Consider the following 11661-nt stretch of genomic DNA (forward strand, 5'->3'; position numbering starts at 1 on the left):
GCATCTCAAGTTAATTCTCATAACATAACAACCCAATGAGGTGGGCATTATTTTACACACACACACCCCTCCCCCCCCGCTGCCCCCTCCCATTTCACGGAATTCGAGGTGGTCCAGAGAGGTGAAGTGATTTGCCTGAGGTCACACAGCACAGACGCAGCAGAGGTGAGGTTTGAGTGTGGACTTGCAGTGATTTCATACCACTCTGAAGTGGGCCCTTTTTGCTCCTCCTGGGAAATTTTTATTTGCTCCTTTCTGGCATGAGGATGATTTGCTCAGTGTCACCGGAGAAGAGGATGATCCTCCCCTGGACCTTGGTCATGCGGGGCCACCCAATCACAGGCAGGAAGCTAGCTAGGACTGCATTGAGGATGGCAGTCACAGAGCCCCAGCCCAGTTGGCACCGCCCACCGTGGTACACAGAGGAGGCTCCGCAGGCTTGCTTGGCGAATGGGGAGGCCAGCCTGATGGGGAAAACCAGCAGGCCCACAGTGGTACCAGTGGCTGGAGACAGCAGGAAGGAACACCAGTGTGTAAGTCAAGGCTCTCTGGGCTAACCTCATCCCAGGACTCACTGATCCACCCTCCTATCGACCCACCGATTCATTGATCCATTCACTTACATGTTGACTTATTACCTATCCATTTATCTCATCACTCAACTAGTCTTCCACTCAGCTATCAGTCTACTCACCCATTCTTTCAACCATATTCTAACTTTCTCATCTCTTCATCCCCCTCTCCACCTATTCATTCACTTATCCATCTACCTGTCTGCCCACTTAGCCACCTGCACCCCACCCATCCATTCACCCACCACCCACCCAACCCCCACCCATCCACCTACTCAACCATCCACCCAGCCATCCACCTACTCAAGCAACCATCCATCCATCCATCCACCCACCCAACCAACCATCCACCCACCTATCCATCCACCTACCAACCCATCTGCCCACCCACCCATCCACACACCCATCGCATCCATCCATCCACCCAACCATCTATCATCCACTAATATATCCATAGATCCATCCATCAGTTCACCTACTTACCTACCCACCCATTCATTCATTCATTCATTCATCCATTCATTCATTCATTCATTCATTCACCAACCCACCTATCTGTGCATGCATTCATTCATCAAAACTGTTACAGGTGCTGTGGTGGGCACTAATGACAGTAAGGAAATAAACTTTACACCTCCTCACCTTCAGGGCACTCTCAGTGCAGAAGAATCACATGACCCTGGCTTCTCTTGCTGTTCTTCAGCCACCTTGGTCTGCTTACAGTTCTGTGAACATGCCTTGCTCACTTGTCTCTAACCTTTTGCCCCCAGTGTTCCCATTACCTGAAGTTCCCTTCTATATTTAAGCAATTCCCACCTGTACTTCCAGACTCAGCTCAAGTGATACCTCCTTCAGGAAGCCTTCTTTAACATTCTCCACCCTCCTGGAGTTTTTCCTTGCATCTTGTGCTCATCCTTATCTTATCAAATATCCACTGAGTTGTAACTGCCTGATGTACACCCCCCCACCCCCAGACACTGCACAAGCCTAGGACAAGGACTATAGCTCCATCCATTGATTCAACAAATATTTAGTGAACATCTATTATGTGCGAAGACACCGTGCCAGGTGCTGGTGATGTCAAGACAGACATGGCCTTACCCTCAAGGAGCTGATGTTGTAGTGGAGAGAGATGAACAATAATCAAGCAGGCAGATAAAGTAAGTAAGTGCTGTGAAAATACAGAGCAAGGTAAGAGGTAGGAGAATCTCAGGAGAGCGGGGAGCTCCCTTACCTAGAGGCCATCGAAGATCTCACTGAGGCAGTGATATTTGAGCAACGTAGAGGAGCAAGACATGTAAGATCTGAGAGAAGAGAATCCCAGGCTGAGGGGACAAGCGTGGTGTATCATGGAACAGAAAGCAAACCATGTGGCTGGAGCAGGTTGAGCCTGGCAGAAGGGATAAGAGGTGAGATTGGCAAGGGAACGAGGGTTTCATCAGGCAGAGCCTCATCGGCCATGACAAGGAGTGTGGATTTTACTCTGAGTGTAACAGGAAGTCACTGGAGGCTAGATAAACCAGTTTGAGTGGCCCAATCTGATTTCAGTTTTAACAGGACCTGTTTGGCCAGCATGGCAGACAGACTCTAAGGGAAGGTGGCAGCAGAGAGACGTGTGAAGTGGTTGTCACTCTAATCCAGGTGAGAGGTGGTGGGGGATTAATTGCATGAGGGTTGCAAACAAGCCCTGGGCTACACCATCCAGAGCCTAGATGGGAGTTAGAGAAAAGCAACCCTCCTGGGGAGGTGCAGCCCTGCCATTTCACAGCTTAGCAAGTGGAGCATAGGCTAGATTTCAGCATCTCTCAGCCCTCGGCTGGGCTCCCTTGTGCAGTGCACAACCTGCTCAACTGTGTATGGTGGTCCTGGTAAAGCTGATACAAAGTGGATGGATGTGAGAGAAACAAAGGGGGACAGACTATTAGGACTGGGTTTAGCTAAGGACAGGAGAGGGTGATGTTAAGTATGCCATTCCCTCCCCACCATTTCTAGCTTGCTAAAGGACCAGAGAGTCGTCAATCCTAGGGTTTATCTCTGAGCTGCAACATAGGAGGCCAGACTCTGCTCACAGGTTCGTTCATTTGTTCATTCAGTCATTCTGCAAACATGTCTGGAATGCTTATTATGTGACAGTGAGTTTACCTGCCACTGCCTGCACCCCTGGCATTGGGCCACTGGCCCTTCTGGGACACAGCCCTTTGGGGGCCAGGGCCCAAGACAGGAGGAGAACCGCATTAAAGGCCAACAAGAGCCATCCTCCAAGGAGAATTGCAGCCGAGACCTGTCAGGAAGAAAGAGGAGGGAGGGTGTTGAATGGGGCAGATAGGGGCAGGTGTATGTCTGTTTATTGGCCAGCTACTGAGTCCTCAAAACCCAAGAGATCTGTGCCATTATTATCCCCAGTTTGCATATACACAAACTGAGGCCCAAGGAGGTGGAGTCATTTGCCTCAGGACACACAGCTAATTAAGTGGCAAAGCCAGAATTAAGATCCAGATTTACAGCCACCATACCCCACCTTTACTGAGTACCTGCTAAAGGGCAGGATCACCGGGAGAGACACCTTTGTAATTATCGGTTGCCGAGGCTGTATAATCTTCCTTAGAGGTGTTGGACTAGGAGTCCTGACCCCTTGTCCACATTGTCGAATTTGGGAATGTGCATCATAACAGAGACTTTCAACACCGTAGCCGTGGTTTTCAGACTTAGCAGCCCTCAGAGGGTGGCCAGGTAGGTGTGTGCAGATGGTACTCTGCACACAACCCTTGGAGATGCCTTGGGATCATCATAGATTTGCAGATTCATTACATTTCTTTTCCAGCAGATGGCAGTATAGTGTCCTGAAGAAGGGGACCCTTTTCTTAAGGTGTACTAAGGTGCTATATGGACTCGTAGCTGCCTTCAGAATCATCCTGGGTGTTTGCTAAAATGCGGATCGTCGGGCGCCTGGGTGGCTCAGTTGGTTAAGCGACTGCCTTCGGCTCAGGTCATGATCCCAGAGTCCTGGGATCGAGTCCCACATCGGGCTCCCGGCTCAGCGGGGAGCCTGCTTCTCCCTCTGACCCTATCCCCCCTCATGCTGTTTCTCTCTCTCTCTCTCAAATAAATAAATAAATAAAATAAAATAAATTAAAAAAAAATAAAATGCGGATCGCCAGACTCCACGGCACACCTACAGACTCAGAGGCTCAGTGCGGGGTGGGTGGTGGGGGCCAGAACTTGGCTTCCCCGCCAACCCCCGCCCTCCCCGCCCCTCTGGTAGATGTGATAGAGCCCCCGAGGTCCCAGCCCAAGTGTTACCTTCCAGGCAAGGTCAGGAATATCATCCAGGGACCTGAAGGTCCCACAGCTCTGGTTCCAGCTGTCACCCTGAGGCCGGGAGCAGTAGGTGAGGATGCCAAAGGAGAAGGTGTGGGACTGGAACCAGGTGGGAGAGATGAGGCTAAGGGCTGAGATGCAGGCCAGCGAGAGTCCCAGGGCTGCCCACACGCTGCCCGCCATCAGGGAGCATCGATGACCTAGCGGTCAACAGGCAAGATGAGGGGTGGGAGCTGCCGGGAAGGAGAGCAACAGGAGCTGGTGAAGGACCCCCCAGTTAGGGACCTGGTGCTGTGTTCAGACACCAGGTCCCCAGCCTCCTTTCTGCCTGGTGATGCAGTGGGAGGTGTTAGTATCTGGGGAGGGGGTGGGGCTTTGCCCTAACAAGTTCTGGAAGTAGAATAACCCCAAATCTTAGACTAAAGGTTAGTGCTTAAACAGAACTTTGAACACTCCTGCTCTGCGTGGCACATAGTCATCACCAGCCCAGTCAAGGCCCCGCCCATGTTTCCTCCCTTCCTTCCTTCACTCATTCATTCATTCCTCAGCCCCTCAAGGCTTGCACCGCCCGAAAGGGCTGCCTCTCCCCAGAGGGGGTACCTTTTTCTAAATGACACACAGATGCTGTGTTTCCAGCAGCCACAGTGCCCGGTAGCTCACTCCTCCCAATCACTGACAACTGTAATTATTTAATTGTATCTTTTTGTTTGGAGGTGTTTTTGCAAAATGGGTATTATTCAGTATATTGTGTATTTTTTTTAAAGATTTTATTTATTTATCTGAGAGAGAGAGATAGTGAGAGCATGAGCAAGAAGGAGAGGGAGAAGCAGGCTCCCTGCCGAGCAAGGAGCCCGACGCGGGACTCGATCCCAGGACCCTGGGATCACGACCCGAGCCGAAGGCAGACACCCAACCGACTGAGCCACCCAGGCGTCGCAGTGTTTATTTTTAATTTATGTAATTGACATTATTTTGTATGTTGCATTCTGCTTCCTACTTCGGGCACCAAGCATAATGCTTTTAGGGTCGATCCACGTTGCTGTGTGTATGCCTATTCCATTTAACTTTGAGTTTCCCAGAAGGCGATCCTGAGACAAGGGTTTGGGTGCAGGCCGTTTACTTGGGAGGTGGTCCCGTGGAGGAGGAAGTGGGATGGGGGGGAACGCAGCCGGTTAAGGGCGTGTTGCGCAGCCAGCTGTCCCCAGGGTGGCTCTGAGAGATGGGGTACCCCCAGCACCTCCGAGTCACCCCTCCCGAGAGCAGAGGGAGGCGTGGACTTTACATACCCATCTCCGCCAGCCATTGGTTGAGGGCCGCCCCCAGCACTGGGTGGCAGCTATGTGTGCAGGGGAAGGGGTGGGGTGGGCAGGCAAATGGGCTCCAACAGGAGCCAACAACAGAGCGGCAAGAAAATGCGCAGCGGGCAGATGAAAGGCCACGGCTGTGCGGAGACTCGATGACATTGAGGGGTACGGAGCTGACTGTGACCGGATCTGCCACCTGCTGCGTGCTATTCCCTCCGCGTTTCACCAGCTCCAGCCCTCTGCCATGAGCGTCCGCGTGCCCGGACTTGAGCCAGAATTGGGGGGGGCGGCGCATACACTTGGGAATACACTTGCCGTCTCAGATGGCACAGCTCTGTTTCCTCTGAGCGAGAAAGCCCGACTCCCCCCCCGGGATGGCTGCACCATTCCACGTGTCCCCCTCCGAGCCGAAGGCGCCTGCAGGCCCATGTGCCCATTCATCTCAGTCTCCTCCCGTTTTACAGGTGGGAAAGTAGAGGCCCAGAGAGAGTAGCAGACTCCCCCGGACTGACCCAGGAGGCCAGTGTGGGTGGGTGGGTTGGGTGGGCGGTGCCGTCCACACACTGTCATGTGCCAGGCAATTCATGCACATCCTCCAGCTCACATGTTTTGTGACCCCCCGGCCACAAGCCCGGAGGGCCGGAGTGAGCTGGTCTTTGTTGGCTGGAGGAAAGCCCCCCTCCGGACCCGTGCGTCTGCTGGGCTGCAGGTGGGTGCTCTGACCTCGTGTTTGACAAGGGAGGACACCGAGGCTCAGAGAGGAGTGGGCGACTCAGCCCAAGGACACACTTAGAAGGGGCTGGGGGTGGGGGGCGCCTGGGTGGCTCAGTCGTTAAGCGTCTGCCTTCGGCTCAGGTCATGATCCCAGGGTCCTGGGATCGAGCCCCACATTGGGCTCCCTGCTCTGCGGGGAGCCTGCTTCTCCTTCTCCCACTCCCCCTGCTTGTGTTCCCTCTCTCGCTGTGTCTCTCTCTGTCAAATAAATAAATAAATAATCTTTAAAAAAAAAAAAAAAAAAAGAAGGGGCTAAGGGGCCAGGGGTTCGTACCCAGCCCCGAAGGGTCGGCAGCTGTCCTTCTTGAGAGCCCCAGGGTAAGGGTTCTAATAGTTACCGAGCATCGTCTACCTGCTGCGGGCCAGGCCCTGGTCTGGGTGGCTCCTTGGAGAAGTGAGGGGACATGCCCGGGATCTCACAGCTAAGATGTGGGACAGCAGTACTTGGACCTGGATCTGTCTAATCCTTGAACCAGGATTAAGGTCAATACTTGACCATGCTCCTTCCCATCTCCTTGCTCAGCCTCATTCAGCCCCAACCTCTACTCTTTCTGCTGTCTTCCTCGCCCCAGCTCTTACCTTTCGTCTAAGGCAGGGCTGTGTATCTGTCCCTCTCTGCTCAGGGGTGGTTGCTTCCCCCGATCATGAGGCCAAGAAAGCCTCTCTGGCCTGGTGATGGCATCTCCCAAGAGAATTTCCTTTCTCTTGCCCTGAGACTGGCCCCGCACCTCTCTGAAAGTCCCAGGTACAAACCAATGTTCCAACCATTTACAGCCCAAGTAAATGCTTTCACTTGGGGGAGGCATACAGGCCGTGAGGCCCCAGAGGTTCAATTTCTGGCTGTCATATGTATTGGCTGTGTGACCTTGGGCTGGGCACTTACCCTCTCTGAGCCTCCGTTCCTTCATCTGTAAAACAAGCCTGGTACTAGTACCTATCTCAGGGGTTGTGGGGAGGATTAAGTGAGAAGACGTCTAGAAGGTACTTTGTGGAGTGCCCTGTACCAGGAGGTCCTCCATACATGGTCGTGATGATGATGATGGTGGTGATCCAGGTGGTGGCTGTGGGACTATTTGCAGTAGTATTAGTATTATTTATAGCTATTGTCTTGTTGCTCACACCAGTTGGGATTAGCAGACACTTCAAAGAGATAAAAACCAAAAATGGAGACCCAGATTGCTTGTGTGACTTGCCTGAGATCCCCTGGCAAATCAGGGGTGGGGGGGAATGGATCGAAGCCAAGACTCCAGCCCCCAGACTGATAAGCAGAAACACCTTCCCCTTCCCTGATGACGTCCCTCCAACTCCTGTTCCCCAGTGTCTGTCCCCTTGGCTTGCTCTCAGAGAGGGAAGGGGGCAGGTGGGTGGGGAAGAAGGGGGAGGAAGGGAAGGGTGCCAGCAATGCGGGAGAGCTGAGAGTTACCCGAGAGGGCAGGGAGGGTGAGGTTGGGGGGGGGGCTGCCAACTGCCCCAAAGGGAAGGCAAGACCCTGCTTCAACCACTGAGCAGCAAACACCCACTACTCTGCCCTTGGTGACCCCTCGATCCCTCCTGGGAGGATTGGGCATGACACCCTTCCCTCCACCCCCCTGAGCCCCTCCGACACACTTATTGACAAACAGCCCAGCACGGCAAGGGCCTCCAGAGAATAACCGTGCTACGGTCCTTGAAGAATATCCAGGGTATCACTTAAATGTCACTAAATCATAAAGTTTGCCGAAGTTACTGAGTTTTCAATTTCCCTTCATTACTTCTCTTTACATCAAGAAGAACGTCCCTGGGCGCCTGGGTGGCTCAGATGGTTAAGCGTCTGCCTTCGGCTCAGGTCATGATCCTAGGGTCCTGGGATCGAGTCCCGCATCGGGCTCCCTGCTCGGCGGGGAGCCTGCTTCTCCCTCTGCCTCTGCCTCTCTCTCTCTCTGACTCTCATGAATAAATAAATAAAACATTTAAAAAAAAAAAAAGAAGGAAGGAAGTGTTTAAAAAAAAAAAAAGAAGAACGTCCCTGTTGGAGCTAATCAGTCTTTTTTTTTTTTTAAGATTTTTATTTATTTATTTGACAGAGGGAGAGAGCACAAATAGAGCGGAAGGCAGAGGGAGAGGGAGAAGCAGACTCCCCAGCTAATCAGGGAGCCCGATGTGGGGCTCAATTCCAGGATCCCGAAATCATGACCTGAGCTGAAGGCAGATGCTCAACCGACTGAGCCACCCAGGCGCCCCGGAGCTAATCAGTCTTAAACACCTTTCAAACATCTGTCAACCTCCCCCTTTTTTTTATGTATGTATGTATTTATTTATTTAGATTTTATTTTATTGAGAGAGAGAGAGCGTGCGCACATGAGCAGGGGGAGGGACAGAGGGAGAGGGAGAGAGAGAATCCCAAGCAGACTCCACCCTGAGCGTGGAGCCCGGTGTAGTACTTGATCTCAATGACCCTGAGATCATGACCTGAGCCGAAACCAAGAGTCGGATGCTCAACCGACTGAGGCCCCCAGGCGCCCGCAACCTCCCCCATTTAAAAAATGATGGGGAGCCTTGAACAGGCAACAAAGTCGAGTGAGAATTCAGGAATGTGGTTGCGGTTTCCTTACATTTATTGTGGTGGTTTTGTTCTATGTTTTGCTGTGATGCTGGTTGTCCATTTAGAATTGAAATGTATTTTAATGAAAAACTGAGTTAATTTAAAGCCCAGTCGTATCTAAATAATAATAGAGGTGGCTGGACGAGGAGACCGCAGGAGAAGGTGGTTTGCTGATAGCCAGCACTGCTATTGATGACCGGAGGTGAGGTCCAGTAGGGCTGAGCCAGCTCAAGGGCACGCAGGGTCAAAAGCGGCTGAGCTGCCAACCAAGCCAAGGGCACCCACACGGACTCCCCAGGCCTGGTGCTTTTCAACCTTGGGCTTCACTTTGGGACTCCAAGCCTGGCTAGCACTTCAAACGTGGCAGGAGTCCTGGGCCTGGAGGCCAGCCAATTACTCTATCACTTCCCAGCTGTGTGACCTGGGACAAGGCACTCCATTGCTCTGGGCCTTAGTTTCTCCATCTGTAAAAGCAGAGTGGACATCCCGGGGGTAGGGGTCATTGGGTTTAATCACTGAGCAGGGTGATGTTGTAGAAAGGAGCAGCCAGACCACATCTTCCCTTCCCAACACTATGACCCTGGGGAGGCCGCCTCACCTCGCTGGACAAGGGCCTGGGGTTCATGGGGAAGGTTATTGGGAAGGTTCAAGGGAGATAGAATGCATGTGTCAGGGGGCGAGAAGCCTGGGCAGGGAGGTCAGGGTCACAGTGCAGAGACGTTTTATTCCCGGGATTAGAAAAACCTGGTGGCTGCTAGCCAGCAGGTGAGATAGAGCCCCTTGAGTGAGTGAGGATGGATTTTTTTATTCCTACACCAAAATTGGCCTCTCCTGGGGGTTTGGCAGGATCTCGAGGGGTGTAATTCCAGCCAGGAAGCCCGGGAGCCCAGAGCCGACTAAGGCCCATGATTTTGCCTCTCTCTGGCTGCCCCTGTGACTCTCCAGGCATTTCTGACCTTGAAAGGGGTTTTGTTCTCCAGATAATGTGCTCAGTGTCACCTAGGAAAATCACGCCGACCGTCCAGGTGCCCAGAAACCTAAATGAGGCATTATAACCTGAAACCACATCCGGGCAGGCTCCAATTAGCTGGAATCCACCTAAGGGAAGCTTGAAAGGGACTGAAACTTTTCTCCTCCTCCATCTCAGCATTTAACTGTTGATGGCAGTCAGGGATTCTGGAGCACTTGCCAAGCCCCATTGGAAACACCTTGCTTCATGTAAGCCTCCTGGCCACTCCATGGCAGCTGCTCTTATCAAAGTTCCCATTTTTATTTTAAAGAATTTTTTTTTTTAATTTATTTGAGAGTGAGCGAGCAAGAGGGGGAGCAAGCTAACATGGGCCGGGGGTTGGGGCAGAGGCAGAGGGAGAAGCAGACTCCCCACTGAGCAGGGAGCCCGATGTGCCCTAAACTAACCTTTTCATATCGCTTTGGGCTCAGGGCACAGAGTTGGAAGCCCAACGGCTTGACTTTGAGTGCCTGCTTTACCCTTGCTTCCTCGTTTACCACTTACTTCCTGAGCCTTCCTTTCGTCTTCTGTACAAATGGGAACTCTGGGGCACCTGGGGGGCTCAGTCGGTTAAGCGTCTGCCTTCGGCTCAGGTCATGATCTCCGGGTCCTGGGATCGAGCCCCGCATCGGGCTCCCTGCTCATCAGGGAGTCTGCTTCTCCCTCTGCCTCTGTTCCAACCCCTGGGCTCATGCTCTCTCTCTCAAATAAATAAATAAATCTTAAAAAAAAAATAAAAAGTTTAAAAGTCAGATAGATACGCAGCAGTTTCCTGGGCGGTCCACGGTTAGGGCTTAGTCCGCCCTCCCACCTGATCTGGCCAGGGAGCATGCATGGTCCCCGAGGAGACCTAGTCAGCCACAGCAGGTGAGCAATGGGGCTTGGGAGGCTAGAGGTGGCTGCCAGCACTTGGGTATGGCCCTACAGCCAAGTCCCTTTCTTTTTCCTGGCTTCCATGTCCTTATCTGTTAACCGAAGGGGTGGATTGTTCATTCATTCAACTTTTTTTTTTTAAGATTTTATTTATTTATTTGAGAAAGAGAGAGAGCACATGAGCAGGGGGAAGGGTCAGAGGGAGAAGCAGACTCCTTGCCGAGCAGGGAGCCCGATGCGGGACTCAATCCAGGGACTCCAGGATCATGACCTGAGCCAAAGGCAGTCACTTAACCAACTGAGCCACCCAGGCGCCCTCATTCATTCAACTTTTATGTGCCCAGCCCAATGTGACCTTCATGGATACAGCAGTGAACAGAACATAGTCTGTGCCTTCTAGGAGCTTAGGGTTTTGTGGGCAAGACAGACAAACAGAATAGAACAATATGGTCCATCCATCCATCCATCCATCCATCCATCCAACAAATATTTATTGAGTATCTGTTACATCCCTGGAAGTGTTTTAGGTGTTGTAGATTTAATAGTGAGGAAAACAGACAAAACTGCTGTCCTCACAGAGCTTATACTCTAGAAGGAAAGCAAGACAGTAAGGGTATAAACAAGTCAGTATATAAGATACCAGATATTAATAAAGGCCATGGAGAAAAATGAAGCAGGGAAGGGAGAGGCTGAGTGATCAGAGAGGTCACGGAAAGCCATGAGGAGGTGACCTTTGGGCAGGAGCTGAAGGAGGAAACCATGTGGGTTTGTGGGGGAAGAATATTCCAGGCAGCAGGAGGTGCAGGTGCAAAGGCCCTGTGGTGAGCATGTGCTTGGCAAGTTTCAGGAAGAAAACAAGCTGGGGGAAGGCAGGGGGCATGGAGGGCCTTGTCGGCAATGAAGATCTTTGGCTTTTAATTTCTGAGTGAGATGCAGAATCTGCAGATAGGCCTGAGCAGGAGTGTGGCGACCTGTCTTGTGTTTTCAAAAGATTACTCAGGGAGCACCTGGGTGGCTCAGTTAGTTAAGCGTCCAACTCTTGATTTCGGCTCAGGTCATGAGATGGGGCCCTGCGTCTGGCTCCATGCTGGGTGTGAAGCCTGCTTGAGATTCTCTCTCCTGTGCCCTCTGCCCTCCCCATTCCCTCTCTAAAAACTATAAATTAAATTAATTAATTAATTAAATAAAATAAAGATAAAAATAAAAAGTTCACTCTGGCTGCTGGGTGGA

At 51.9% G+C, this 11661-nt stretch overlaps 1 protein-coding gene across 1 annotated transcript; it reads right to left on the reverse strand.

Moving 5' to 3' along the window:
* Nucleotides 1-241: 241 nt before the first annotated feature.
* Nucleotides 242-4073, reverse strand: LHFPL7 (LHFPL tetraspan subfamily member 7). Its single transcript, XM_045887441.2, has 3 exons — nt 3873-4073; nt 2715-2853; nt 242-504 (listed from the first exon to the last, which is right to left on the reverse strand). The coding sequence occupies exons 1-3, from the start codon at nt 4071-4073 to the stop codon at nt 242-244; spliced, it is 603 nt and encodes a 200-aa protein (XP_045743397.1).
* Between the last annotated feature and the right edge of the window lie 7588 nt (nt 4074-11661).

This window comes from Mirounga angustirostris, unplaced genomic scaffold (genome assembly GCF_029215605.1).
Source record: "Mirounga angustirostris isolate CCGP_5_RB_7025 unplaced genomic scaffold, mMirAng1.0.hap1 SCAF_14, whole genome shotgun sequence".
In the NCBI taxonomy this organism is placed as follows: domain Eukaryota; kingdom Metazoa; phylum Chordata; class Mammalia; order Carnivora; family Phocidae; genus Mirounga; species Mirounga angustirostris.

Coding starts and splice junctions, on each gene's coding strand:
- LHFPL7 (XM_045887441.2), bottom strand. CDS start 4,073: ATGGCGGGCAGCGTGTGGGCAGCCCTGGGACTCTCGCTGGCCTGCATC. Junction 2,854..3,872: donor TTCCTGACCTTGCCTGGAAG/GTAACACTTGGG, acceptor TCTTCCTGACAG/GTCTCGGCTGCAATTCTCCT. Junction 505..2,714: donor AGGGGTGCAGGCAGTGGCAG/GTAAACTCACTG, acceptor TGCTGTCTCCAG/CCACTGGTACCACTGTGGGC.